General features: G+C 39.2%; 1 protein-coding gene across 4 annotated transcripts in view; it reads left to right on the top strand.

The window, feature by feature from the left end:
- The window catches only part of cdin1 (CDAN1 interacting nuclease 1), a 165,719-nt gene that overhangs the window by 73,356 nt on the left and 64,948 nt on the right, over positions 1-27,415 (top strand). For all 4 annotated transcript variants that reach the window (XM_059955833.1, XM_059955814.1, XM_059955842.1 and 1 more), the window contains 4 exons: positions 441-520; positions 923-972; positions 5,032-5,099; positions 16,931-16,996. In XM_059955833.1, the coding sequence (XP_059811816.1) occupies positions 441-520; positions 923-972; positions 5,032-5,099; positions 16,931-16,996 (264 nt within the window). The remainder of the gene's footprint in view (positions 1-440; positions 521-922; positions 973-5,031; positions 5,100-16,930; positions 16,997-27,415) is intronic.

The raw sequence follows: 27,415 nt of genomic DNA, 5'->3' as shown, positions 1-27,415 counted from the left end.
TGCATATGCACTTATCTGAAAAGAATTGCTTTGTTAGCTATGTCATAACCACAAACCATATGAAAATTTCTTGGTGCTAAGTATTTGAAAAGCAAAACAATGCATACCAAAGTCATGGGAATTTATCATGCCTGATTTATTATAATTATAAAGAATGTTGGAGAATTCCACCCACTCTTTCCGCACTTTTAAGTTGGATTTGGTATTCTGATATTGGCACAGATTGATGCTTTTAATGTATACCTTTGTAGGTTATTACAGATTAACTTGCCTTTGTTCTACCAAAACGAGTTAAATAGTATTGATTTCATGAGAACAAAAACCTGAGAGGCATTGCAAACCTATTCATATACTGTATAATGCAAGATAAATTCAGTTCTTTATCTGTAATCTAAAATAAACCAGCACAATATATTAACTTTTTTTCTATTCCTATCTAGCAACCAAGCCTGTCATAAATGGCATGTTAAGGGACCCATCTCAGATTCCTGACAGGGTTCTAGCTAATCAAGTTTATCAGGTACTGTATTAATCACAGTTATCTTTTCCAATGGCATTTTATGTTTAATAGTGGTTCACACTCTTGCAGCTAAAGTAAAAGATTTTATATTTCATTTAATTATTGTCACTGTAAACTTCTGTATAGATCAGAGTTCATAGGGAAGCCAATAAACTATTTGCCTATAAAAGCTTTTTTTTCCATTTTAATAGCCTTCTTTATTGTACATACAAGCCATGCCTGCTTTATTTTCTATATTTTAAAATTGAACAGTCCTTGACAGTCTTTTGAACCATACTCAGAAACTGTAAATTGTAATTGCAGTTCTCGGAAAACTATTTGCCATAATAGTTACCTGATTTACCAGTGGATTATCTGACACTACATATTTAATGCACTTTTTCATCTCTTGTTTGCTTGCAGTGCACAGTGAACGACTGCTGTTATGGACCATTGGTAGACTGCATCAAACAGTATCTTTTTCCATAAAATTTAGGACTGAAATTGACGAGCTATGACTTTGTAGATGAGATGTGTCTAGCTTAACCTGACATCAAGTTCTGCTTCACAAAACATGTGTTTCATACCCTATCCTTGTACTTTCAATCAACTAGGGTCACTGAAAACCTTATTCATAACTGCAAAAGTATCATTGTGGACAATGTGATGCTTTTGTGAAAGGAAATGGCAGTAGAATTGACCTCTTTAATCTTTAACATATTACTGTGGTACAATTAATAAAGTTCATCAGTTCTACCTTTTAAGAAGATTGATTGCAGGAATCAGGTTACGTATTACAATTAATTTGCTAGACTTTCAACTCAGCTTTGAGTATGGATAAAGGTATAATAGGCATGGTTTAGTTTAGTTGTTTAAAAGAAACAAAACAGAGTTTTGTACAATTTACTGAGTTTTTGCAATTGACAGAAGAGGGATTGGGGGTGAAAAGCGTCAGTGACAAGGGAAGAAATTTTATGAGTCAGCATACACAAGAATGCCTTTCTGAAACTCAGTGATAGAAAGTGTTGATTTGACCATGACCATGATGGTCAGGGCCACAGCAGGAAATAGAGCATTGCATAATAATGCCAAGAGTTTACATAAGTTCAAGAGTCTATGAACATGTTTCCATCAGAAATCTCTCCCTTTCAGGAATGCATGCACTGAAACTATCAGTTATGTTATAGATACAGTAATATAACTGCTATCTTGCACTATGAAAATGAAGGTTGAATGAGGCACTGTCATTTAATCATTGCGATATGGCAACCCTGTTATTAATAACGGTTTATAATTTTGTATTAATCCAGCATCTGCCACTAGTTCAAATTCATTCTAAGTAGCTTTTCTTAGCAGCATCAGTTTTTAAAGACTAAGATTAATACAGGTATTAATACAATTTATAGAAGTTCTATTAATGAGTTGTTCCTATAATATCATTAACAGTTTGGAGTGCATTGCTTTGATTTACAAAGCTATTTTTCACTGTAACCAGGAGCACTTCACTTGCTGTGTAAAGAAATATGTTGTACAAAAATTCCCATAATGTTTTATGCTGAGCCTCTTTTTACAAAGTATTGCTTTCTAAGATATTTTCCGGAAGTGTTTTACTTTCATAAGTCAAAGAAGAGCTGTAAATACATTACAGATCTAATTAGCATACACTTAGTGGCCACTTAGTTGCCTCCTGTACCTAAAGAAAAAAGGAAAAAAGTGGCCACAGGTATAGAACTGAGTGTGGTCTTGTGCTGCTGTAGCCCTTCCGTTTCAAGGTTCAACATGTTGGCATTCAGGGATACTCTTCTGCAGGCAACTGCTGTAATGCATGGCTATTTGAGTTACTGTCACCTTCAGTCAGTGTAAACTAGTCTGGCCATTCTCCTTTGACCTCTCATTAACAAGGCATTTTTACCCACAAAATTGGATGTTTTCTTTTGTTTTAAGCACCATTCTGTGTAAACTTAGGAGGCTGGTATGTGTGAAAATCCCAGATCAACAGTTTTTGAGTTGCTCAAACAACCTCTTCTGGCACCAACAATTATTCCACAGTTAAGGACACTTAGATCACATTTCTTCCCCATTCTGACCTTTGGTCTGAACAACAACTGAGCCTCTTCACCATGTCTGCGTGCTTTTATGCTTTGAGTTGTTGCCACGTGATTGACTGATTAGATATTCCTATTAACGAGCAGGTGTACAGGAGTACTTAATAAAATGGCCACTGAGTGTATAGTAAATGCATTAACCTTGCATAATTGCTGTAAGAAATATGTTTGAGATGTTAGTTATCAAAGTCATTACTTTTCATTAAACACTCAACTTTTGTGTTTATGTAGCAGGATACTTTTATGCCTAGGCAAGGATGCACTGTCTGTGAGATTGTTGCATATTGGTATTCTTGAACACAGTTTTAATCTGCATGTGTTGTATCTAAATATCCTTAATCTTTTTGCTTATGTCTACAATGTAACCTGTTTTAACATGGTCTATTTCAGACAATGGTAATACAGTAGCAGTGTACAACTTGAATTTTTTTCCCCCAGTGCAAGTAGCAGCTGTTTCTGAGGTTTTCCCTATTCTGACCTATTTCTGATAGTGATTATTCCTTCTTGACCAAGTCTTGAAGTTGAGAGTGTTGAGAAGGTTTTTTCTTCGGAAAGTTATAATTCCACAAAACAGAGCATCTGTGCAAATCCAGGTTAACAAATTGTATTACAAAAAGCAGGTTTGTGGGAATGATATATTGTTGTGGCCTTCAAGAAATGGGATGTGGGAATCAGTTGTGCATCAGTGGAGCAGAGTGAAATGAATCACAGTGATTGATAAATTAACAGCAGTATACTTGATCCTGAGTAGTTTTAGAAATCCCCTACTCCCCACCCACATCTTAAATTATTTCATGGTAGGAACATGTTTCCTGCTTATCTTGAATGACAATTGATTTTTTTTTTCCCAATAAAAACACATCAGATAAGTAGTATATGAGTATTATTCATTATAGTTTCCATTGACCATACTAGTTATCACTTCTATTCACAGACTAAAATATACTGTGCAGAAGATCATTCACATGAATTACCTCAATGAATTTGGGACAGAAAGACTTCATGCAATGCAATAAATGGTTATGTATTATGATTTTCTCCAGAAGGCCCTAAAATAACAAGTGAATATTTTGTTGATACAGATGTACAAGATAGGAGGGGGTTTAGGCCACTCAGTCCCTCAAGCCTGCTCAGCTACTTAGTGAACTGATGGCTAAACTGATTTATGACCTCGTCTCCAGATTCCTGCTTGCATCAGTTATCTTTCACTCCTTGCTTTATCAACAGTCTTATCTATCTCTGCCTTAACAGTGTTCAATGGCCCTGCTTCCAAATTTTCATTTTCATTTTGTGGTTTTCTTTAAATCGCTTAAATAGTGAATGCGAATAATATTTTGCAGGAGGAAGAAAAACTTACCTAACTAATATACAGCTCAATAATGTAATACTCTACTATAACAATACTATCATTTTGGCTCCAAATGCAATTCCCTTAATTATGTCTCTCAGTAAATCCTCAGAGCTTTTTATCCCTGGTGATATTATTAGAGTTCATGATTTTAAATAATAATATTTGAGAAATTAACCAAAGCAAAGTAGATGGTCACATTGATTATGATGGTTCTGATTTAATTAAAGGGCAGTTTCTCTTTAAATGTAGTCATCATCTCCATGATCCTTTCAGCCTGGAATATAGCAAAGACAGAACAGTGGTAATTTTCAAACTATTGCATTGTGGTGCTATTACAAGACATATTACTTGCATGTCCTATGCATTTGGAAGAATACTCAGCCTGTGACAAACATGAATGAAGGTTGCCACACACACAGATTTGCACAAGTGATCAATTAATGTATTCATACAAAATTATTACAGACGTGAGGCCTGGGTATGGTGTGGAGAATCTGAAATGTTCATCATCCTTAAAACAGATTACTACTTTAACTTAGTATCCTTAGTGATTGGCATAGTGTTCCCACCCCTTTTACTGCCATCCCATTGATCTGTCTTAAGATCCCCTCTCCAAAATGCTTCACCCCATTTTGAACAAAAGAATGGGTTCCCTCCTTGGGCATTACCACCACCACCATTTTAATTTTCTCCCTAGAACTGCTTTCTTCTTTCAGTCCCTTCCTCCAATATTTATATTCCACTTTAGAGTATTTATTTTGAAAATTTCTCTACATTATTAATATTTTATTGTTTATTTTCATTATTTCTATTGAAATAATATTAAGTAAGCTTACAGTGACATTATTATTAATTTAGAAATACTTCTGAAATCAATCTTATTTAGTGTCAAATGAGACATTTTTTGTGAATTTAAAGCAGCTTACATAATCCACAAAATGCTAACATGGGTTGACTTTTTATTCCAAAGGAATGTACAGTTCAAAATAATAACTGCTGCAAACCCACTGGTTCAAACTCAGTTGCTATGGTCTTGTGCAATGACATCTGCTGCTTCCTTAACTTACTACCTATAGTGCCATTGGACAAGAATATGAAATTCTGCTTCGTGAAAAGCTACAGAGAAAAAACCTATCATTTTTAGGTAAAAATTTGATTGGAAACCATGTAATCCACAACAGTTCACTTTGTCGGAAAGTACAGAAAATGCAACGTATCTGTAAGGCTGAAGAAAGAGCTGAAATGATTGATGCCGTGCATGTTATCTTATATTGATTTAGGACTAGACAGGAAATCAGATACCTAATACTCTTACATACAGTACACATAGAAACTTGTGATTAATATTTTATAGCATAAGTAGCTGGAAAAATACCTTTATAATAGTTGCTTCTGTAAAACCTCTCATATCCTGAGATTACATATGTGAGTCTTGTCTTCAGAGATTTAAAGTGAAGCATAAGGAACCAAACCTAAGAGGTGGTTTACATATGAAAGAAATGGAGTTGGGGGAAGCAGGTATGTGATGTGCAAAAAGCATTCCACTCCAGAAGGAAGATAAATTACAGATTACTTGGTCTATTCCTTGCAAAGAAGTGGTATCTTTCAATAATTTCATGTTTATATTGGTAGAAAGCTCTTTTCAATTCTGAGAATTCAATACTTTTAAAAGTCTTGTGGTACAGAAAATCTTAGGGTTTTTTGTTCTCCCACTGATATAAACTTCTTTGTCATTTGATGCATGTATAAAATATTCAAAACAAAATTTGTATTGCCTTTGGGGATAAAATCAATATCTTATTTGAACATGAATTATCACAGAACTTACTCATTACAGAAGGATGACATCTTTCAGGATTGCATCATTTGGTAAAACCATTGAATGTTTTCTTTTCCGTTGCACAACACATTTAGAATTTATCAACACACTAGCTTGCATTTTAAAATTAAACTGAGTGAAGGTTACATATTTTCTTAATTCTTGGTACATCCCTGCTCATATTGTATTTCCAGGTTCTTGCACTTGTTCATTACATATTACAGTACATTCTGCAAGAATGTCCATGAGTAAGGGCATGGTTCATTGGGATATAATATTAAGTAAAGCACTGAATTTATTGAGCATTAAGTATGGAAAAGATTTGGTTAACTTGCAGTCTCTGATTCTGTTTAAGAGGGCAGTGAACCATTTACATTTTGCTTAATTGGCTATCAACCAATATCTATTACTGCATATCTTCCCAGCTCACTTTCTCTAAATGCAGTATTTCTTTCTCCCAGCTTCTGTTTCCCTTATGTTTCATCATATTATACCACCTTCAATACCAGTGCTTCTTATTTAAATCTTTCCCCTTTAGAGAAGTTCCTTCCACTGATGATGTAAATGACTTGACTGTGGTGGACCTACTTCCCATACTCTGCTTCAACCCAGTCTCCTAGATCTACAATGCTATAGTCCGTGCATTTGTTCCTACCATCCTTCACATTGAAGAGGTCATTCTCCATCATAAATGTTACTCTTAGCATGAGACCATTCATTGCTACTACTTCACCTTCCGGAAAGCATACAGACCATCAAACACTGATTCAAATGGTTCTGTTTATTATTGAAGAATGTACACAGTATACAACCTGAAATACTTGTCATTGTAGACATCCACAAAAAACAGAGGAGCCCCAAAAGAATGAATGACAGAACAACATTAGAGCCCCAGAGCCTCTCCCTCCTCCCTGCAGAAGCTGCATTAACACATCAACCTCCCCCATCCCCACATCCGTTTTCAGCAAAAAGCATCAGTGCCCATCACCCACCAAGCAGCAGCAAAGCCCCCAAAGGGAGACCGTTATCTCCAGTCAACAAAAATTGTTGTTTACCCGACAGGACTGATGAAGGGTCATCGACTGTTTACTCATTTCCATCAATGCTGCCTGGCCTGCTGAGTTCCTGCAGCTGTTTCTGTGTGTTGCTTGGATTTCCAGCATCTGCAGATCTGCTCGTGTTTGTTTTTATATAATCCAGATACTCCATCCACTGTTCTGCCTTCATCAAAGGATGAAGTTCAGATGAAGTATGAGGCTGATGAAATAGATAGATAAATTTTATTCCCAGTGGGTGAAATAATTAAGTATTTTAAAAGAGGGTAAATCCAGTTGTATGGTGTATTTTTTTGTATTCTTCTTCCCGTATGATTGACATGGAAAACCTTTCGTAGTTGTGTCGTTGTGGGTGTTACTATGAAAAAGGGACGCAGTAAAAACAAAATCTTCAATAGTTGCATCCAGCCCATTCACAGTCATACTAGTGGATTTAGATGCACTTTAGGTACATTGCCTGGCCTTGCTGGCTTGCCTGTGAGAAGGGACGATTTGCCAGAAGCCAGATTGCTTAAATCACAATTGGTTTGCAGGCTTGTTAGTGAGCTGAGTATGTGGTGGCCTCTAATAATTCTTGAATCATGGTGACTTTCTGATTCATTGATCAAGCTCACACCAGCCTTTAAAACTTTCTTTTGGGATCTCAAGTACTCACCACTTTATCAATAACTAATGTAATGGGATCGAATGCCACATACTTCTGCAAATGACACTAGCATAGTTGGCATCATGTACTATATGGCTAGAAACACAAAATTATGAAAACTCTATTAACAGACTAAACAATTGAGTATTTTAAGATAAATGGAAACAAGCACCTCCTCTGTAATGTGTCTAGGGTCCATGACCTTGCTACTGCTGTGCCTCACTTACATAGATTCTGTGTTCTCTTTGGAGTAAATACAGATGCGAAAAAAAACCACTTAAGACCTCCCCATCTCTTTTGGCTGCTTGCATAGATTACCGTTCTGATCTTTCAGAGGACCAATTTTGTCACTTCCTGTCCTTTTGCTCTTAATATATCTGTAGAAGCCCTTAGGATTGTCCTTCACCTTGTCTGCTAGAGCAAACTCATGTCTTCATTTAGCCCTGCTGATTTCCTTCTTAAGTGTTTTGTTTGCATTTCTTGTATGCCTCCAGTACCTCATTTGTTCCTGCTTGCCTATACCTGCTATGCACCTCTTCTTTTTCTTAACCAGAGCCTCGGTATCTCTCAAAAATCAAGGTTCCCTAAACCATTCTGACAGGAACATACAAACTCTGTACTCACAAAATGTCATCTTTTGAAGGGTTCCCACTTACCAAGTACACCTTTGCCAGAAAACAACCCGTTCCAATCCATATTTGCCAGATCCTGTCTGATACTATCAAAATAGGCCTTTTTCCTGTTTAGAATCTCAACCCAAAGACCTTAGCACCTAACCCCCTGAATTTTCTTTGCAGGACTTCGTCACCCCCCTACCCATGTTGTTAGTATCTATGTGGACCACGACCTCTGGCTGCTACCCCTCCCACTTAATGCTGTGGACTTGATCGAAGGTATCCCTAATCCTGGTAACAAACTATCCAGAAATATTGTTCTTGTCTACAGAATCTTCTTACTGTTCCCCTATTACCACAGCTTGTCTCTTCTCTTTCCACACCCCCCCCAATCCCCTTCTGAGCCCTAGTAACTTGACCACTGTGGCTTTCCTCTGCTAGTCATTCCCTCCAACAGTATTCACAGCTGTATACCTGTTGTTGAGTTAAATTACCATAGGGATGCTCTGCATTGGTTGCCTATCTCATTTTCCCCTCCTGACAGTCACTTACCTGTGACCTGCACTTTCGATACTACCTCCCTGTATGTACTGCCTATCAACCCCTCAGCCTCTCGAATGATCGGAAGTTCATCCAGTTCCAGCTCTATCTCTTTAACACTGTCTGTCAGAAGCTGTGGCTGTATGCTCTTGCAGGTGTAGTCATCCAGGACACTGGAGGTCTTCCTACATATTTCTCAGAGATCTACAGCAATTGCCATTACAAATTTAAAGCCAAAATGTCTTTACCATCTGTTTACCTTTCATTAAGTTTTCTCTCTTCATTGATATTTGCATCTTTATTTACAGCTCTTTTCTGTTTTATTTCTTGAAGTTTCCAGTCCTCCGGCAATGCTGCAGTCATGTTCTCCAATTTTCATTTTTGTCCCAATAATTTGTTTAGCTTGTACTTGACATTCCATGCAACTGTAGAGTTTACTTGATCTGACTCTCCAACGTTCCCACCTGCTGTTTTACACATGCAAAGCGTCCAAACAATGGGTCTTGGCCCGAAACGTCGACAGTGCTTCTCCTATAGATGCTGCCTGGCCTGCTGTGTTCCACCAGCATTTTGTGTGTGTTGTTTGAATTTCCAGCATCTGCAGATTTCCTCGTGTTTGCCAATAGTATATTTCCTTTCTTTGTGTATTGGAAGCTTTGTCCCAGAAGATGAGGCTCCTGTTTCCTACTATCACTTCTTTAACCACATGCTTGCTTCTCTGATTTTCTTGGTGGTATAGTAATAATCCTGAGGTCAGAATCCATGAGTTCCTTGGGTTAGATCCAGGCACATATTGAACAAAACCTCTGTCTTTTTGCTATCATCTATGACTAACTTTGCAAACTGAATATATTTTACCCTTTATGCAATCCAGATGTGTAACCTGCTTTATCACAACTGTGTCTATGTTATTTATGTAGAACATAGAATACAGAACAGTACAAGCCCTTCGGCTCATAATGTTGTGCTGACCCTTTAACCTACAAGATCAATTTAATACTTCCATCCCACATAGCCCCCTATTTTACTTTATCCACTGAAAGAAGATTCTTTCTTCTTTAAACAGAAGAGTAATCTTTTTCTCTCTTCACTGAATTCACTACCTGTCTTGCTGAGTATTTAATCTGTGTTCCTTTATCACTCTGCTGGACTAAAATGAAAGCAGATCTTCAGCCGTTGGTCACTTCCACCTCTTTGCTACTTCCACTCCTCCCCCTTCTGTCTGCCTATGGCCTCTCCTCACCTGGAATAATATGTACAATTTATTTCTGTGTGTATATAATATTTATGGTTGTTTAACATTAGACATGGTGAACTGAATGGCAAAATTCTGGGAAATTAGTACAATGTGGGAAAATGTGCAGCTGTGCACTTTGACAGGAAAAATAAGAAATATGTTATCTTAATCGTGAGCCATACGGAGCTGTGTGGTTGATGCACCATCAATAACTCTCTGAGATGTGAAGGCGAGATATCGGCTTTTATTGACTGGAAGAAAGAACAAGCAGCAATTGACCACCATGCTACATCCTGGAGACTGAGAGGCCGGGCTCAGACCTCAATCGCCTTTATACCGAGGTCTGTGGGAGGAGCCACAAGAGCAGTCAGCGGGGGGGGGCGTGTCCAGACAGGTATATGTAGTTCACCACAGTGGTGTAGAGGGATCTGGATGATCCAGAGTATGATTCACTAAAGGCATCGGGTAATTGGGAAAGTTAACAGAATATTATCATATAATGCTGGGAGAATTGATAAAAGCAGCAAGGTCATACCTTAGTTATACACTGTGACCACTTTATTAGTTACACATGTACACCTATTTGTTAATGCAGATATTTAATCAGCCAATCATAATCACCCCAATGGATAAAAGCATGCAGACATGGTCAAATGGTTCAGTTGTTGTTCAAACCAAACATCAGAATGGGGAAGAAATATTATCTAAGTGACTTTTGCCGTGGAATGATTGTAGGTTCCAGATTAGGTGGTTTGAGTGTCTCAGAAACTGCTGATCTCCTTGGATTTTCACACATATCATCTCTAGGGAATCGTATGATAAGCAAAGAAAAACATCCAGTGAGCAGCAGTTCACTGAATTCTCTGGGTCAAAACATCTTGCTAATGAGAGAGACAGGAAGGTGACCGTATCTCAAATAACTATATGTTACAACAGTGGTGTGCAGAAGAGCATCTATGAATGGACAACACTTTGAACCTTGAAGTGTATTGGCTACAGCAGCAGAAGACCACAAGCATATACTCAGTGGCCACTTTATTAGGTGCAGGAGGTCTCTAATAAAGCGACCACTGAGTGTATAAGCCATGTTGAGACCTCAGCTGGAACATGGTGTTTAGTATTAGTCTCCTTTTAAAGGATGACAGGACACAGATCAGAGAAAATTTAGTCAACTAATATCTGAAATGGGTGAAGTGTCCTATGAGGCAAGATTGGATAGGCTAGCTTTGCTGCCAGTGGAGTTTAGAATTGTGATAGATTACTTCATTTGAAGCAGGTTTCCATAAAGTTTTGAGAGAATGAGTGTAGAGAAGATACTGTCTCATGAAAGAATCTAGAACTGGGAATCACTGTTTAAAAGTAGGGATGGCATATTTAAGACAGACATGAGGCGATTTTGTTTTTTAAATATATCCCAGGTTTGGACATTTCCTTCAGGAACTGTGGGAACAGAATCTGTGTACTGTACATGGTTGAATATTTGATAAGCATGAGGCTGGGATGTAACGTTCAGCTTTCAGTTTGGTCAGCCATAATTTTATTGAACACTAAAGCAGTCTCAAGGAGACAAGTAGCCTAATTTGTATGCTGGCTAACACCAGAAGTACAAAAACTTAACCACTAAAATTACTAATTAATGAAAAGAGTACTTCCACTAATGATAAAGATTACGCAAACGCAAGGAAATCTGCAGATGCTGGAAATTCAAGCAACAAAATGCTGGTGGAACGCAGCAGGCCAGGCAGCATCTATAAGGAGAAGCACTGTCGATGTTTCGGGCTGAGATCCTTCGTCAGGACTAACTGAAAGGAAAGATAGTAAGAGATTTGAGAGGGGGAGGGGGAAATGCGAAATGATAGGAGAAGACAGGAGGGGGTGGGGTGAAGCCGAGAGCTGGAAAGGTGATTGGCAAAAGGGATACAGAGCTGGAGAAGGGAGAGGATTGTGGGACGGGAGGCCTCGGGAGAAAGAAAGGGGGAGGGGAGCACCAGAGGGAGACGGAGAGCAGGTAAGGAGTGTTTGTGAGAGAGGCAGAGAGAGGGCGGAAATAATAAATACATAAGGGATGGGGTAAGAAGGGGAGGAGGGTCATTAATGGAAGTTAGAGAAATTAATGTTCATGCCATCAGGATATGTGCCGGGAGGGAGATCGGTGGGAAGGGGTGGGGGGGGGGGGAATCAAATGGACAAGGGAGTCGCTTAGGGAGCAATAAGCAGAAAGAGGGGGAGAGGGAAAGATGTGCTTGGTAGTGGGATCCCGTTAGAGGTGGTGGAAGTTGGACCCGGAGGCTAGTGGCGTGGTGGGTGAGTACAAGGGGAACCTATCCCAAATGGGATGGCGGGAAGATGGGGTGAGAGCAATGTAAGTGAAATGCGAGAGATGCGTTTGAAAGTAGAGGTGATGATGGAGGAAGGGAAGCCTCTTTCTTTAAAAAGGGAAGACATCTCCTTCGTCCAGGAATGAAAAGCATCCTGAGAGCAGAGGTGGAGGAATTGTGAGAAGGGGGTAGCATTTTTGCAAGAGACAGGGTGGGAAGAGAAATAGTCCAGGTAGCTGTGAGAGTCCGTAGGCTTAGCAGATATCAGTAAGATAAGCTGTCTCCAGGGATGGAGATAGATCAAGAAAGGGGAGGGAGGTGTCGGAAATGGACCAGGTAAATTTGAGGGCAGGGTGAAGGTTGGAGGCAAAGTTAATGAAGTCAACGAGCTCAGCATGTGTGCAGGAAGCAGTCATCAATGTAGCGAAGGAAAAGTGGGGGACAGATACCCGTATAGGCTTAGAGCATGGACTGTTCCACAAAGCCAACAAAAAGGCAGGCATAGCTGGGACCCATAAGGGTACCGATGGCTATACCTTTACACCTCTACTGTCAAGATGAAGCCACACTCAGGTTGGAGGAACAACACCTTATATTCCGTCTGGGTAGCCTCCAACCTGACGGCATGAACATTGATTTCTCTAACTTCCGTTAATACCCCTTCTTACCCCATCCCTTATTTATTATCCCCCCCCTCTCTTTTTTACTTTTTCTTTTTTTTTCCTCTCTCTGCTCCTCTCACAATCATTCCTTGCCTGTTCTCCATCTCCCTCTGGTGCTCCCCTCCCCCTTTCTGTCTCCCTCGGCCTCCCGTCCCATGATCCTTTCCCTTCTCCAGCTGTGTATCCCTTTTGCAAATCAACTTTACAGCTCCTCCCCCTCCGGTCTTCTCCAATCATTTCGGATTTCCCCCTCCCCCCACTTTCAAATCTCTTACTATCTTTTCTTTCAGATAAAGATTACCTTTACTTGTTATGTGTACATCAAAATATACAGTGGTGCGTCATCGACCAACATGGTTTGAATATGCACTGAGGTCAGCCCGCAAGTGTTGCCACAATTCCACATCCAACGTAGCATGCCCACAATTTGCTAACCCTCACCCGTGTGTCTTTATACTGTAAAAAGAAAGTGGAACACCTGGAAGAAGTACACGCAGTCACAGAGAGAACGTACATATACCTTACAGACCGCGACAGGAATTGCACCCCATTAGCTGATTCCTGATGCTGTGATAACGTTATGCTGAGCGCTACACTAGTGTGCCACCCTAGTCACCACCAGCAGCACGAAATGACAGACAAGCATTGTTTGTAACATCTGGAAAATGCTTTTATTTAACTAACTTTATGTATAATGCTGTATCACTTGTTCTGGCTGATTGTATGTTGCTGGTTTTCTAACTTGTACCTGCAACCACCTGCACTCTTTCCCCTCAGGCTTCTGTCTGCTTTACTTGGTGTATATGTATTTTCTTTTCTGACCTTGGCCTTTGTCAAAATTCCACTGAACTTCTACAAAACCCCCCAAAAAAACCCTCTTTCTTTCAATTGGGTATTCTGCTTTAACATTTGAATTCATTAATTTCACATCAGAACCATGCCTCTGTAAATCCTTTATTATTGCTTAACTGCCATGCTTTTTTTAAATACATTCTCTTTTGCTGTTTCCTTCTTGTGTTCCCCTGATTATGTACATGCTAAGAAATAAATTTTCTAGCATGTAAAATGTGATATGTTGCATTAATGTGTAACTTTTCCCTGTTTTGATGAAACATTAATTTTTTCTGATTTTAAACAGACTTAGTCCGATATGCTGAGTCTCTAGTATTTCTGCTCTTCACGTTCATTTGTGTTTGTATTCCAAACCATCATCACAATTCTTATTTGATGTTAATGAAATGTTCTCATTTGGCCTCTAAGAGAGCCCATATGCAAAATGTTACTCCAATTCAGACAACCTTGGGAATTAAGTTGTAATTTCTTCTTATGCGATTGTTTCGTTAGATGCTGAGAGGTATGTCAGTGTATTCTGTAATATAAAATTGTTAGAACACAGTAGAAGGCCTTTTGCCCCTTTAAGTCTGGGCAGACTCTTTGTCGAGCAATCCCAGACCTGTTTTCCTGCTGATCTTTCCAAATATAAATTCAATTCTATTTTGAAAGCTGTGATTGAATCTGAAAGCACCATACTTTCAGGCAGTATATTCCAATTCATAATCACTCACTGCATGAAATGGCTTTTCCTTGCTTCAGCTGTGGATCTTTAGCCAATTACTTTGTCTGTGTTCTCTGGTCCTTGAATACTTTGCCAATGGGAACAATTTCCTCTGTTTACTCTATCTAAGCATATCTATTTCAGTGCATTCCTTCTCATATCTCTAAAGGATCTCTTGACTAAGAACAATCTCAGCTTCCTAGGTCTACCCTTCTAGCTGAAAAAACAGTGCTGAAATAATTCTTAGTAAATTGTTTCTGCGTCCTTTGGTAAAGTGTGTCACTGCACTCCTCTGCATTAGGTTTTATTTTCCCCTCCCATGTGTATGTCTATTTCATCAGACTTGTCTATATCCTTTTGAATTCTATCATCCTCATTATGTATCACTTACTGTTTAATCATTTGCAAATTTGGTAACAGTTCTGCACTCTCATATCTAAGTTATTATCATAAAAGAGGTCCCAGGCACCTACCTCTGGAAAATACCCTATTATCTCTCTCCAAACCAAAGAACAACTATTCATCATAATTTTTCCCCCCAAATGCATTTCATAATCACAGTACCATCCTTTCATTTTATGAGCTTCATTTATAGTATTCAATAGTGAATATTTAAGGAAGAAATTCAATTTGTAATATTGTATCTGAGTGTATCGATTTGATTAAATTACTTGTTTGCTGAGGCCATTCAGATGCCACGGACAGTTTGCACTTGTAATGCTTTGCAAAAATGATGCAAGCTTGATCTGCGATTAACTGGGAGAACCAGATACAAATTTTAATAACAAATGTACTTTTTAGAAACATAAAAAACCAATGGCACAATACAAGTCCTTCGGCCCACAATGCTGTGCCAAACACGTACTTAGTTTAGAAATTACCTAGGGCTACCCATACCCCTCTATTTTACTAAGCTCCATTTACCTATCCAAGAGTCTCTTAAAAGACCCTATTGTATCCACAATAGAGTCTTTTATTTTTCTTGATGCTATAACATTTGTAATAATTGCAACTAACGTGCTATAAAACAATGGTCACTCTCTCTTGAAGACTTGTGATAGACATGATATTCTCGAATTAGTAGGGAGCTCGCATGGATTTATGTAATGGTATACAGCTTCATGTTTTATTCGTGCATGAAATAACACGAAAAGGATAGTTTACTTTTGTACATGTTTTAGCTGAGATAATGAAAGGCAGCTTTTTGATGGAAAATATAACTGCACAGTGAAGTGGCGATGGGTTGTGAAAGAGAGGAAAGATTGTAACTTGGCAATTTTGCAAAAAATTAATCTGTCTTGTAAAAATCAAAATCAAACCTCTGGTTCGTTAGGATCAATGCCAAAATGGTGAATACTAAATATCTACCTGATTTTTTTAAAATGCAGAACCATTTATGCTAAATGATTATAATTATTTAGACTTTAAATTGAATTGACCTTGGAATTCTATCACAAGACAACAAAACTATCAGTGTTTCAGAACATTGGCCATGAAAGTGGTGTCCTCTACTGATAAATGGATTGAAAATCGGCTACCCAGGAGTGGAATGGGCCATTAATTTTAATCAGAGGTGATGTGGAAAGGAGAATAGACTTGCCACAATGTCAACAGCCCAGTAGGTGTTAAGAGAGACCACACAACCTTCTCTGTTACTTGTTTTAGCTATTAGTTTAGGTTGGGTGAAGACAGAAAGGCATGTCTAGAATTGAATGACCAGGTCAGCCAAAATATAATGGAGAAATCAGGTGTTGCAGAAATAATAACAGAGAGGCACTTAGATGCAAGGGCGCTCCACTGACCGGACAACGGCAGAGCAAGTTGTCAATAGCCAGTTACAATTTTTTAATATCTACTCAGACAATAAACTTGTATGATATTGTATTCTTAGAAATGAATGTGAAAGCTAATGTTTTGTTTTAAAGTAACCTCTGAGTCAATAGGAAGAATTGTTCTGGCTATCATGGTAGCCAAAAGATACCTGGAACTGGCTTTCCTATTTCTGTTGCTCAAGTCCTTGAGAACCTTCAAAATATTATTTATTTAATTTGGCTGTTTCCCAAATTTTAATAGGGGATTTTTCTGTTTCTGCACTCAGGTGCACGGAATCACATGGACAGTATTAGAAATTAGTACCAGTCAGGAAAATGCTTGTAAAATCAGGCAAATTCATCCAGTGTTGTGCACTGTAACCTTCCTGACTGTGTTTTAAACTTAGTCACACCCTGGGGGAGCTAAAGTAAGATGCAGCCAAAATGACTATTTTATTTCCACTGTACTGTAACACAATTCCACACAAAATATGTTACTTTGGAAGTTTAATAAACTGTTTGTATCTTTCTTTAATTTCATTCAATAAACTCAGCTTAATTTTTACGTCAAAATCAAGAACAATTTGTTTCTATTTTGATATATCTATGTGTTTTTAGATACTTACCTGAATAGATGAATGTTCTACATTTAATTAGGGTATTCATTTAATCTTTATCTACTTCAATATTAACATAATTTCAAACTTTATTTGGACAGATGAAGATCAGCTACGCACCAAAGGCTATGACAAAACACCTGACATTATTTTGGAGGTACCAGTTGGTAAGTCTCTGCAGGTTTACATGTTCCCAACCAATCATAAATTTATGAAATGTGCATATTTTCAATTTGTTATATTTTACACATGATTGATATGATAGCAAATTGCATTGGAAGAACCATTATGAAGCTCTGGTGCTTGTGATTGCAGTCAACCGTATCTCCTTTTCTCTGCTCAATATGCCCTAGGCTGCTAGTTCCCCCACCCTTTGAAAATGTTTGAGGAATTTTTTTTTGCACATTGAGTGGTTAGGATCTGGAATATGCTGCAAGGGATAGTAATGGGAGGTAGATTCAATTATAGCATTTAATAGGCAGCTGAATTAAGTCTCAGAGTAAAGAATTTGCCTAGCTATGGGTAGAGGGCAAAGGAGAGGGATAGCAAGTTGGTTTTTGTAAAGAATCTGCAGACTCACCCTCAGACCAAATAGCCTCTTCCTATGTTGTGTCATTTTGTGATTCCTTTCATCGACCACTCCTTTACTATGGAGCCCATTTTGTACACTGTCATCTTTCTCTCCTCGAGAGCTCCTTAAATTTCTTCTTCCAGTCTTGCATCTTGTTTCATGAAGTTTCTTTTTCATTCTATTTACCATCTATTTGTAGGGTAGATAGTAAAATCATTTGTTGTGATTGTCACTCTTGGGATAGACATATTAAATGTATTTTTGTTATTGGAAATTATTTGTTTGCAAGACAAGCTGGAAGAGCTATCACTTAACAAGTGCCACAGAAACAACGAGACCAAAAATTCTTGAGCAGCACACAAAATGCCAGAGGAGCTCAGCAGGTCAGGCAGCATCAATGGAGGGGAATAAACAGCCCTTGTTTCAGGCCAAGAGTCTTCATGAGAACTGGAAAAGAAGGAGTCAAAAGCCATATAAGAAGGTAGGGTGAGGAAGAGGAGTATAAGCTGCAGGTGATAGATGACAGCAGATGGGTGGGTGGAGGGGAGGGGTGATGAAGGAATGTAAGAGGCAATAGATGGAAAGGGTAAAGGGCTAAAGAAGGAGGAATCTTCATTGGAGAGGTTAGTGGACCTTGAAATAAAGAGGAGGAGGTGGGGAACCAATGAGAGGTGATGAGCGGATCATGAGAAAAAGGAGTGAGAGGTTAACCAGAATGGAGAATGGATAGAGAAATAAGGGGGGTGAAGAGAAATAAAAAGGGGGGAGTAATTATCTGAAGTTAGCAAAATCGATCTTTATGCCATCAAGTTGAAAGCCAACCAGGTGGAATATGAGGTGTTGTTTCTCTAACCTGATGCTGACCTAATCATAGATGTAGAGGAGGCCATGGACCGACATGTTGGTCGTACTCTTTCCCATTTCCACACCACCTTCTGATTTGTGCTCCCTTCATTTCCAGTCCTGATGAAGGGTCTCAACTTGAAATGTTGACTATTTGTTACCCTTCATTGTTGACTGATCTGCTTTGTTCCTCTGGTATCTTGTGTGTGTTGCTCAAGATTTCTACCATCTGAAGAATTTCTTGTGTTTAAGAGAAATCACTTTTTGATTTCAACCCAGCAATCTCAAACTTGCAATAAAACATGCTGATGCAATGTTTCACTTCATCTTCAATGACTTTCAGCTGATATCTTTCATGTAGTAATTAGATGTATAATAAAGACACAACATTAATAACAACACAAACTTTCCATTCCACTTTTGTAAGACTTTTGAAAGATCTTCCAGTATAACAAAATGGACTCTTGACCTTATTGTCTACCTGCAAAACAATTTCTCCCTAACTGTAACACTTTATTCTGCACTTTTATTATTTTATCTTGTACTACTTTAAAGCACTTTTGTAATGAATTGATCTGTATGAATAGTACATAAGTCAAATTTTTCACTGTACCATCGCACAAGTGACAATAATAAGCCAATTTACCAATAATCAGAGCAAAATGTAGAAATTGATATGAAATCACTTGAGTAGATATGAAATAGTTTTAGTGCAATAGAAGTTTACCACACAGAAGGATGCAGTTTTGCCTGTTGTGGCAATATCTTAAATGGAGCAATCCATTAATAATTCCACTGCTGTGCTATTTCCTAGTGCAACAAGTGAATTGGGGAAATTGGAGAAGAATAAAAAATATCTTTATTTTCATTTCCCAAATATGTTAATGCCTTTACGTTCTTCATGTAGGTAAGTGACTAAAAAGTTGAAATGAAGTGTAAATGCTTTGAATCATGATTACTGGATCAAGTGATAGTTGTCTTCTAATATAGTATATTTTACATTTTGAGAGCTATAGAAATGGGGATTTGGTCTAGAATAATCGTGAATATTTTGACAATGATGCATTTTTAACTTCACAGAAATGGAGAATTTATGTATATGTTTTCTGAGTTGTTCATCTTCCCCTATCATAGGAAAGATTTCTTTCACCCAAAACAGACTGAGTGTGATGCTTTAATGCCCTTGCTCTTTTGAGTTATTATTGTTGCTTTGAAACCTGATGTTGTGTTGTATGGTGGGTTAACCACTGGCTTCATACTTCAGTTCACACAGAATTTTGGCCTGTTATTTTGTTAGCCATGTCTAATAAAATGACAGACCAAAGTTCTATGTTAACTGATGTATGAAGCCCGTGGTTAACTCACTATACTACACAACATCTGTTTATTTTGTTTCTCTGACTTTCTGAAGCACTGTTCCTTATATGAAGAGCTTTTGCTTTAAGTTTCAAATTGGTTACTTTTTGCTTACATCAGAATATTACATAGGCTTCAAAAGAACCGTGAAACATGAAAGATGTCCAAAGGTATAGAAAGGTACAATATCAATACGAACATAAAAATTCTAATTTTAAAGTTGGTGTTTTGTTCTAGGAAAAGTATTGTAATCTTCTCTCATAATTTCCTCAATTTTCTTCATTATTTTAAATATCTACTTTGTATTTGCTTCCTAATATTTGGTGAGCATAATCCAGGTTTTTCATCTCATCAGAGCTCACCTACTTCATTTCCTGCTTATTATTCTACTCATCTGCCTAACATTTTATGATGACAAGTACAATCTGCTTAATGCTACTACCTGTAAACCATTCTCAGTCCTTCATGGTGACCATGCCCAAGTCTCTGACAGTTTTGTCTTGAGTGGCTATTAGCATACAGTTCATTACTTGGATGTGATAATACATTCACTAAGCCTTTTTTTAAGGTAGCCTGAGTGAGTGAGTGAGTGTGTGTCTGTCTGTGTGCGCACACACAAAAAGATGAATCTCAGTGTTGTATTTGATTTACCTACTTTGAACTTTGATAAACAGGAAGAGAGCATTTATTATAAATTAGCATTAAGATCAGCCCAAAATTGTGGGTTGAATGGCCTATCCAGAGCTGTTTTGTTCTGTTCTAAGCCATTGTAGAAATTATGGAAGTAAGGGAAAAATAACTATAATCTAGGAGAACCTTTTTGTTGCTTGAAGAACAGTTTCCATGCATTAATATATTTTTGCTGTATGATCACAAATTTGACTACCAGTGATAACTGTGGAAAACCCAACAAGAGACCAAAGAAGCTGTTGTCTTCTTGTCTTCACTGTAATGTGAATATTTCAAAAACATTCAAATGGGACATGAAAGATATATCCATTTATTGAACAAATGAGACATCAGTGTTCTTGTTAGACTGCCTACGTGATGAGTTATGATTATCAATCACATTGCAAGTGGTTGCTGCAGCTTGCATCATGAATTGACTTGCACCTTTTCTGTCATTATTTCCCTCAGGTGTAGAGAAGGTGGTGACAGCAAGCAAATAACCTAATTTTGTGTCATATCCTGAAGTAACTCGCATTAAGTACAATAGGTGCCTGATTTGTTTCCTGCAACCATACAAGCATCGACAAACTCATTATGTACCTTTTAAAAAGACAATGTTGGTATTTCATTGATTGTAGTGTTACGAATCCCGTAACTGGATAACTTACCAGCAAAGATAGAGAGGTCTGTTGAAGTGTGTTGTCACTATTTTCAAACGTTTTATTCGTAAAGGGACACAAAAGTAGGGTTAATACATACATTCAGATAGTGCACATTGTCAACACTCAATCTAAATCGCGGGTATATTAATAATCATCATTAAGAAGTGAGCTCTGCTGATGTCTAGGGGTTAATAGATTGTCCGTTGGAAATATAAAAGTCACTCAGAAGGCTGCCGGCCTCAGCCCTTTGAAAATCGCTGGGTTTCATGTGGGGCGACCGAGAAAGAGAGATTGGGGGGAGAAGAGAAAGAACTTGCCGAGTCTCGATGAATCTTCCGTGAAATCGGGGGAGCGTTGGTTTCCTCTCCCCGATGTTAGTTAAAGCGGTTTTCTGTGATTCCAGCCACAGATTCCAATCCCGGAATCTAACGCACGTGGCTTCCTTCAGAATGGCTTCCCGCTGCTGCGGGATCACTCTCTCATGTCTTCTTGGTGTGTCTGAGGGCTGTCCCCCTGAGACTCTCCTTTATACTTCCTCACGGGGTCGCAGGTGTCAATCAGGTTGGGATGATGCACTCTCTCTCTCTCTCTCAACCAGCCCACCTTGCCCGAGGGCTTTTCACGTCGTCTCCATGAGACAATAGTTGCTGGCATCTTATTCTGTATCCCTGGTGGGACATGAAATTTTTCACGTTTCTCCCTCTCTCACTTCCTGGGTCTACTGACCCCCCCCCCCTCAATGGGTGCTCTTGCGATTCTCACAAAGGAGGGGGCTGGGATCATAGCAGTAGTAACACACCTGGTGTCTAGAATTAAGTGTACCTAAGTTTTCCATGGTAAATGAAACAAGTTTGTGAATTGAAAAGTTGTCCCTAAATTTAAAAAAAATTGGTTGTGATATACAGCCATATTATCTACCACTCATCCTGTGGGATGTACTGAAATTCCTTGAGGTCACCAGGTGGGTTCAAAGAATCAATTGAACTCATTTATTTATCAGATCTGAGTAACATTCTACATGCCAAATTACCCAGTTTACTTCCTTTAACTTTATATTCATGATGGAACCCCTGACACTGTCAACAAGCTCCCACAAGTCTGTATCCTGCATTACTGCTCCCAACAAATAAATTGGGATTTGGTATCTGTTTCATCCATATTTTTGCTGATCTTAAGTACAGAAGTAATGATACCTAGTCAAAATAATTTCTTTGTCTTTCTTGAGCAGCAATGCCACCAGTGATTCTATATTATATGAAATATTCTGCTTTACACCCTTGCCTACATTGGGGTTCCAATTCCGGCAATATTTAAGTCTTAAAACACTTGTCCTTATTTTTTTTAAATCTTTCATGGCCATCAGCCCCTGCTAACTCTAGTTCACAACTTCCAGGGATATCTCGAGTCAGTTAATTCATGCCTTGCATTCATTATGCTAATTGTACATCAAATTTAGTGTGGTTTTAGCTCAATTTAGGCTGTGATATTTGCTTTTAAACTTCTTAAAGCCTTCCTCTTTGAGCAAGGTTTTGCTTGTTTAATTTTGTATTATGTTCATTTTGAGTTAGAATTATGAGTTGATGATGCTCTTGACAGGTTCTTTGAGTATTTTGCTATATTCAGATTGAACATAGCACCTGTTGATTTTGAAATAAAAGTCTTAATTTACATTTAATCTGTGTTTAAACCGTGTGCATATCAGTAAGACTTCTTCAATGTTGGGTCAAGGAAGCACACCATTGCCTTAATCCAAAGGTGAGGGATCTCCATTAGAGTGTGCTATTCTGTTGTTACATTCAAACTACTGTAAATCACAGTGCCATCAAGTCTGTGAGCAAATGTATAGCTGCAAAAACTATTTGTTTGAATAGCAATATGGTGAAGTTTTGTTTGGAGGGTTAGTGGTTATTCCAGTTCATTTCTGTTGGGTATCCTACCACAATCCCAAAAAAAATTAGAAATGTTTTTGTAACTCTTTGAACTGTGTGTCCTCTAAACATTGTGCATCATTTATCCGTGACAATTAATCTAACTGGTTGCTTCTGAACAATATCAGTGGCCTGAATTAAACAGGCTGCTAGTTTTTGGTTGATATAATGTAAATAAATCATTGTCCCACAGGAAGTTCAAGGGCTTGCTGAGTTGTATATGCTGCATTTTTTTTGGCCCATGCATGTTTGGCAAATAGTATTTGCAATCACTGCCGAACAAAGGAAATTATATTAATGACAACACTTCTCTCTTGCGAACTGGAGGAGTGAAAAGAAAATAAATAACAATATATTGATTAACTATTCTTTCGTTTCAAATTGCTTTGGATGGATTAAGAAATTATCTTTATTTGTCTGTCAAAACTGACATTAAATCAATCATATTTAAATATATGATAAAGATAACAAGATATTCTGCAGAAGCTGGGAATATGGAGCAACTCATGAAAAGCTGAAGGAACTCGGCAGATCATGCACCGTCCATGAAGAGGAGTAAACAGTCGATATGCCAGGCTGAGACCCTTCATCAGGATATTTGCCCAGCTTTCTAAATTTTTACCAAATTAATTTCTGGGGATGTCATAAACCAGAGAAAATCTGCACATTCTGAAAATCCGAGCAATACACACAAAATGCTGGAGGAACTCAGCAGGTCAGGCCACATCTATGGAAAAGAGAAACCCTTCAGCAGGACTAGAGAAAAAAGACTGAGGAGTAGATTTGAAGGGTGGGAGAGGGGAAAAAGAAATGCCAGACGATAGGTGAAACTTGGAGGGGGAGGGATGAAACAAAGTTGACTCATGAAAGAGACAGAAGCTCATAGAAGAAAAAAGGGGAGGAGCACTAGAGGGAGGCGATGAGTGCGCAAGGAGGTAACATGAGAGAGAGACAAGGGGATGGGAAATGGTGAAGGAGGGGGGCATTACTGGAAGTTTGAGAAAACGATGTTCATGCCATCAGGTTGGAGGCTACCCAAATGGAATATAAGGTGTTGTTCCTCCGACCTAAGTGCGGCTTATCCCAACAGTGGAGAAGGCCATGGATGGATATATCGGAATGGGAATGGAAAGTGGAATTAAAATGAGTGACCACTGGGAGATCCCACTTGTTTTGGCAGTCGAAGCAGTCTCCCAATCTATGTCAGGTCCAATCTACTCTTCAGCTTTTTTTCTTCAATCCTGTGAAAGGTTTCTGCCTGAACCATTGACTGTACCTCTTTCCATAGATGCTGCCTGGCCTGCTGAGTTCCTTCAGCATTTTGTGTGTGTTGCTGGGAATGTCATTCCTTGATTTATAAACAAAGAATATACCCAGAATTCTACAGAAAGGTAAATGGATAATTCCACCAAAAGTTGACTTTTTTGCCCAGCAGCCTTTATTGAGACTGGAAAGGAAAGGGGCAGAAGCCAGAATAAGAAGGTGGGGGAAGGGAAAGAGTACAAGCTGGCAGAAGATAGCTGAGAGAGAAGATGGCTGGGTGGAGGGAAAGGGTGATGAAGTAAGAAATTGAGAAGAGATGGATGAAAGAAGTAAATGGCTGAAGAAGAATTCTAATGGGAAAGGACACTGGACCATGAAAGAATCAGAAAGAGGAAGGTAACTAGAGGAGGTGATGGGCAGGTGAGAAGGTAACCAGAATGAGGAATGGGAAAAAAAGAGAAAAGGAGAACAGGAGGGGAATACAAGCAGGTGATAGGTGAGACCAGGGGAAGGTGGGTGGGTGGGAAAGGCATCAACTTTGCCTCAAACTTCTACCCTGCTCTCAAATTTACTTCGTTCAGCTCTGACACCTCTTCTTTTTCTTGCTTTACCTACCTCCATCTCTGGAGACAGACTATCTACTAACATATTTTACAAACCAACTAACTCTTGTAATTATCTTGACTATACCTCTTCCCACACTGTCAGTTGTATGCATGCTATTCCCTTTGCTCAGTTCTTTTGTCTCTGCAGCAGCTGTTCTCAAGATGTAGCTTTCCATTCCAGACTATCTGAGATGTCCTCTTTGTCAAGTAATGGCATTTCCCTAACACTACCGTTAATGCTGCCCTCACCCACATCTCCTCCATTTCCCACACATCTGCCCTTACTCCATCCTCCCACCATCATAACAAGGTTCCCCTTGTCCTTATCTACCACCCCAGGAGCCTTCATATCCAGCACATCATTCTCAGTAACTGCCACCATCTCCCAGCAGGATCCTAACACTGAGCACATCTTTCCCTCCCTTGCCCCCCAGTTTTTACACAACTCCCTTGTCCACTATTCGTTGATCTCTGTACTGGCACTTACCCTGCATGTGTGACAAGTACTATACCTGCCCTTACATCTCCTCCTTCACAACCATTCAGGACCTCAAACGCTCCTTCCAAATGAGCTGAATTGCACCCATAAGTCTGCTGGGATTATCTGTTGTATCACAAACAGGAGAAAATCTGCAGATGCTGGAAATCCAAGCAACGTACACAAAATACTGGAGGAACTCAGCTGGCTAGGCAGCACCTGTGGAAAAAAGTATAGTCAACGTTTCATACCAAAACCTCAGCAGGTTTCAGCTTGAAACAACTACTTTTTTCCATAGATGCTGCCTAGCCTGCTGAATTCCTCCAGCATTTGGTGTATGTTGCTCATCTATTGTATTCGGTGCTTTCAATGCAGTCTCCTCTACATTAGTGAGGCATCATGCAGTTTGGAGGGTTACTTTACTGAGCACCTGAGCTCTGCCTCTGCAAAAGGCAATATCTCCCAGTTGCTACCCAGTTGCAGTTTGAATTGAATTGACTATTATTTACATTCTTCATATACACAGAGTAAAAATCATTACGTTACATCTCAATCTAAGTGTGCAATTTAAAGTAATTTATAACAGTATGTACAACGGGACAGTTGATATAACATAGAAGTACAATTGTATCAGCATGAATTAATCAGTCTGATGGCCTGGTGGAAGAAGCTGTCCCGGAGCCTGTTGGCCCTGGCTTTTATGCTGTGGTACTGTTTCCTGGATGGTCGCAGCTGGAGCAGTTTGTGGTTGGGGTGACTCTGGTCTCCATTGATCTTTCGAGCCCTTTTTACACATCTGTCTTTGTAAGTGTCCTGAATAGTGAGAAGTTCACATCTACAGATGCACTAGGCTGTCTGCACCACTCTCTGCAGTTGAAGGAAGTAGTTTCCGTACCAGGCAGTGATGCAGCCGGTCAGGATGCTCTCAGTTGTGCCCCTGTAGAAAGTTACTTGGATTTCGGGGCTCATACCAAACTTCTTCAACCGTCTGAGGTGAAAAAAGTGATGTTATGCCTTTTTCACCACACACCCAGCATGTACAGACCACGTGAGATCCTCGGTGATGTGTATGCCGAGGAACTTAAAGCTGTTCACCCTCTCAGCCCCAGATCCATTGATATCAATAGAGGTTAGCCTGTCTCCATTCCTCCTGTAGTCCACAACCAGCTCCTTTGTTTTCGTGACATTGGGGGAGAGGTTTTTCTTGACACCACTGTATCAGGGTGATGACTTCTTCTCTGTAGGCTGCCTCATATATTATTCAAGATTAGGCCAAACAGTGTAATGTCATCAGCAAATTTAATTAGCAGATTGGTGCTGTGGATGACAACACAGTCATGGGTATGCAGAGATTAAAGGAGGGGGATTAGTACACAGCCCTGAGGGGCTCCTGTGTTGAGGGGCAGAGGTGACTCACTTTTACAACCTGCCAGTGATGTGACAGGAAGTCCAGGATCCAGCTACACAAGGCAGGGTGAAGGCCGAAGTCTCTGAGCTTCTTGTCGAGCCTGGAGGGAATTATGGTGTTAACTGCTGAACTGTAGTCTAAGAACAGCATTTTCACACAAGCATCTTTCTTCTCCAGATGTGTAAGGATGGTGTGTAGAGCTGTGGCTATTCAGTCACCTGTTGATTGGTTGTGTCGGTAGGCGAATTGTAACAGGTCCGGTGTGGGTGGTAGCATGCTGCAGATTAGTCCTTGACCAGCTTCTCAAAGCATTTGCTTATTGTTGAGGTGATTTAGACAAGAAGGCTGTCGTTCAGACATGGTCTTCTAATTTCCATTCTGACATGTCTAACCATGGCCTCTTCTACTGCTATAATGAGGCCAAACACAGGTTGGAGGAGCAGTACCTCGTATTCCTTTTGGATTGTTTCAGGCCTGATGGCATGAAAATTGATTTTTCTAATTTCTGGTAATTTATTGCCCTTCCCCTTTGGTCTTTTCCCATTTCCTCCTTTTTTCACCTCCCTCTGGTTCTCCACCTTCCTTTTCTTCCATGGTTCATGCCCTCTCCCATTAGATTCCTCCTCCTCCTGCCCTTTATCTCATCCAACTATTACCTCCCAGCTTCTTACTTCATCCTCTCTGCCCCCACCCAAACACCTTCCCCCTTACTTACTTTCACCTATTACCTGCAGTTTGTATTCCTCCCCCTTCCCCCACATTTTTTAATTCTTGCCTCTGAACACCCCCCCTCCTTCCAGTCC

This window comes from Hypanus sabinus, chromosome 2 (assembly GCF_030144855.1).
Source record: "Hypanus sabinus isolate sHypSab1 chromosome 2, sHypSab1.hap1, whole genome shotgun sequence".
Classification (NCBI taxonomy): domain Eukaryota; kingdom Metazoa; phylum Chordata; class Chondrichthyes; order Myliobatiformes; family Dasyatidae; genus Hypanus; species Hypanus sabinus.
This window is presented reverse-complemented; position numbering and strand designations above follow the sequence as displayed.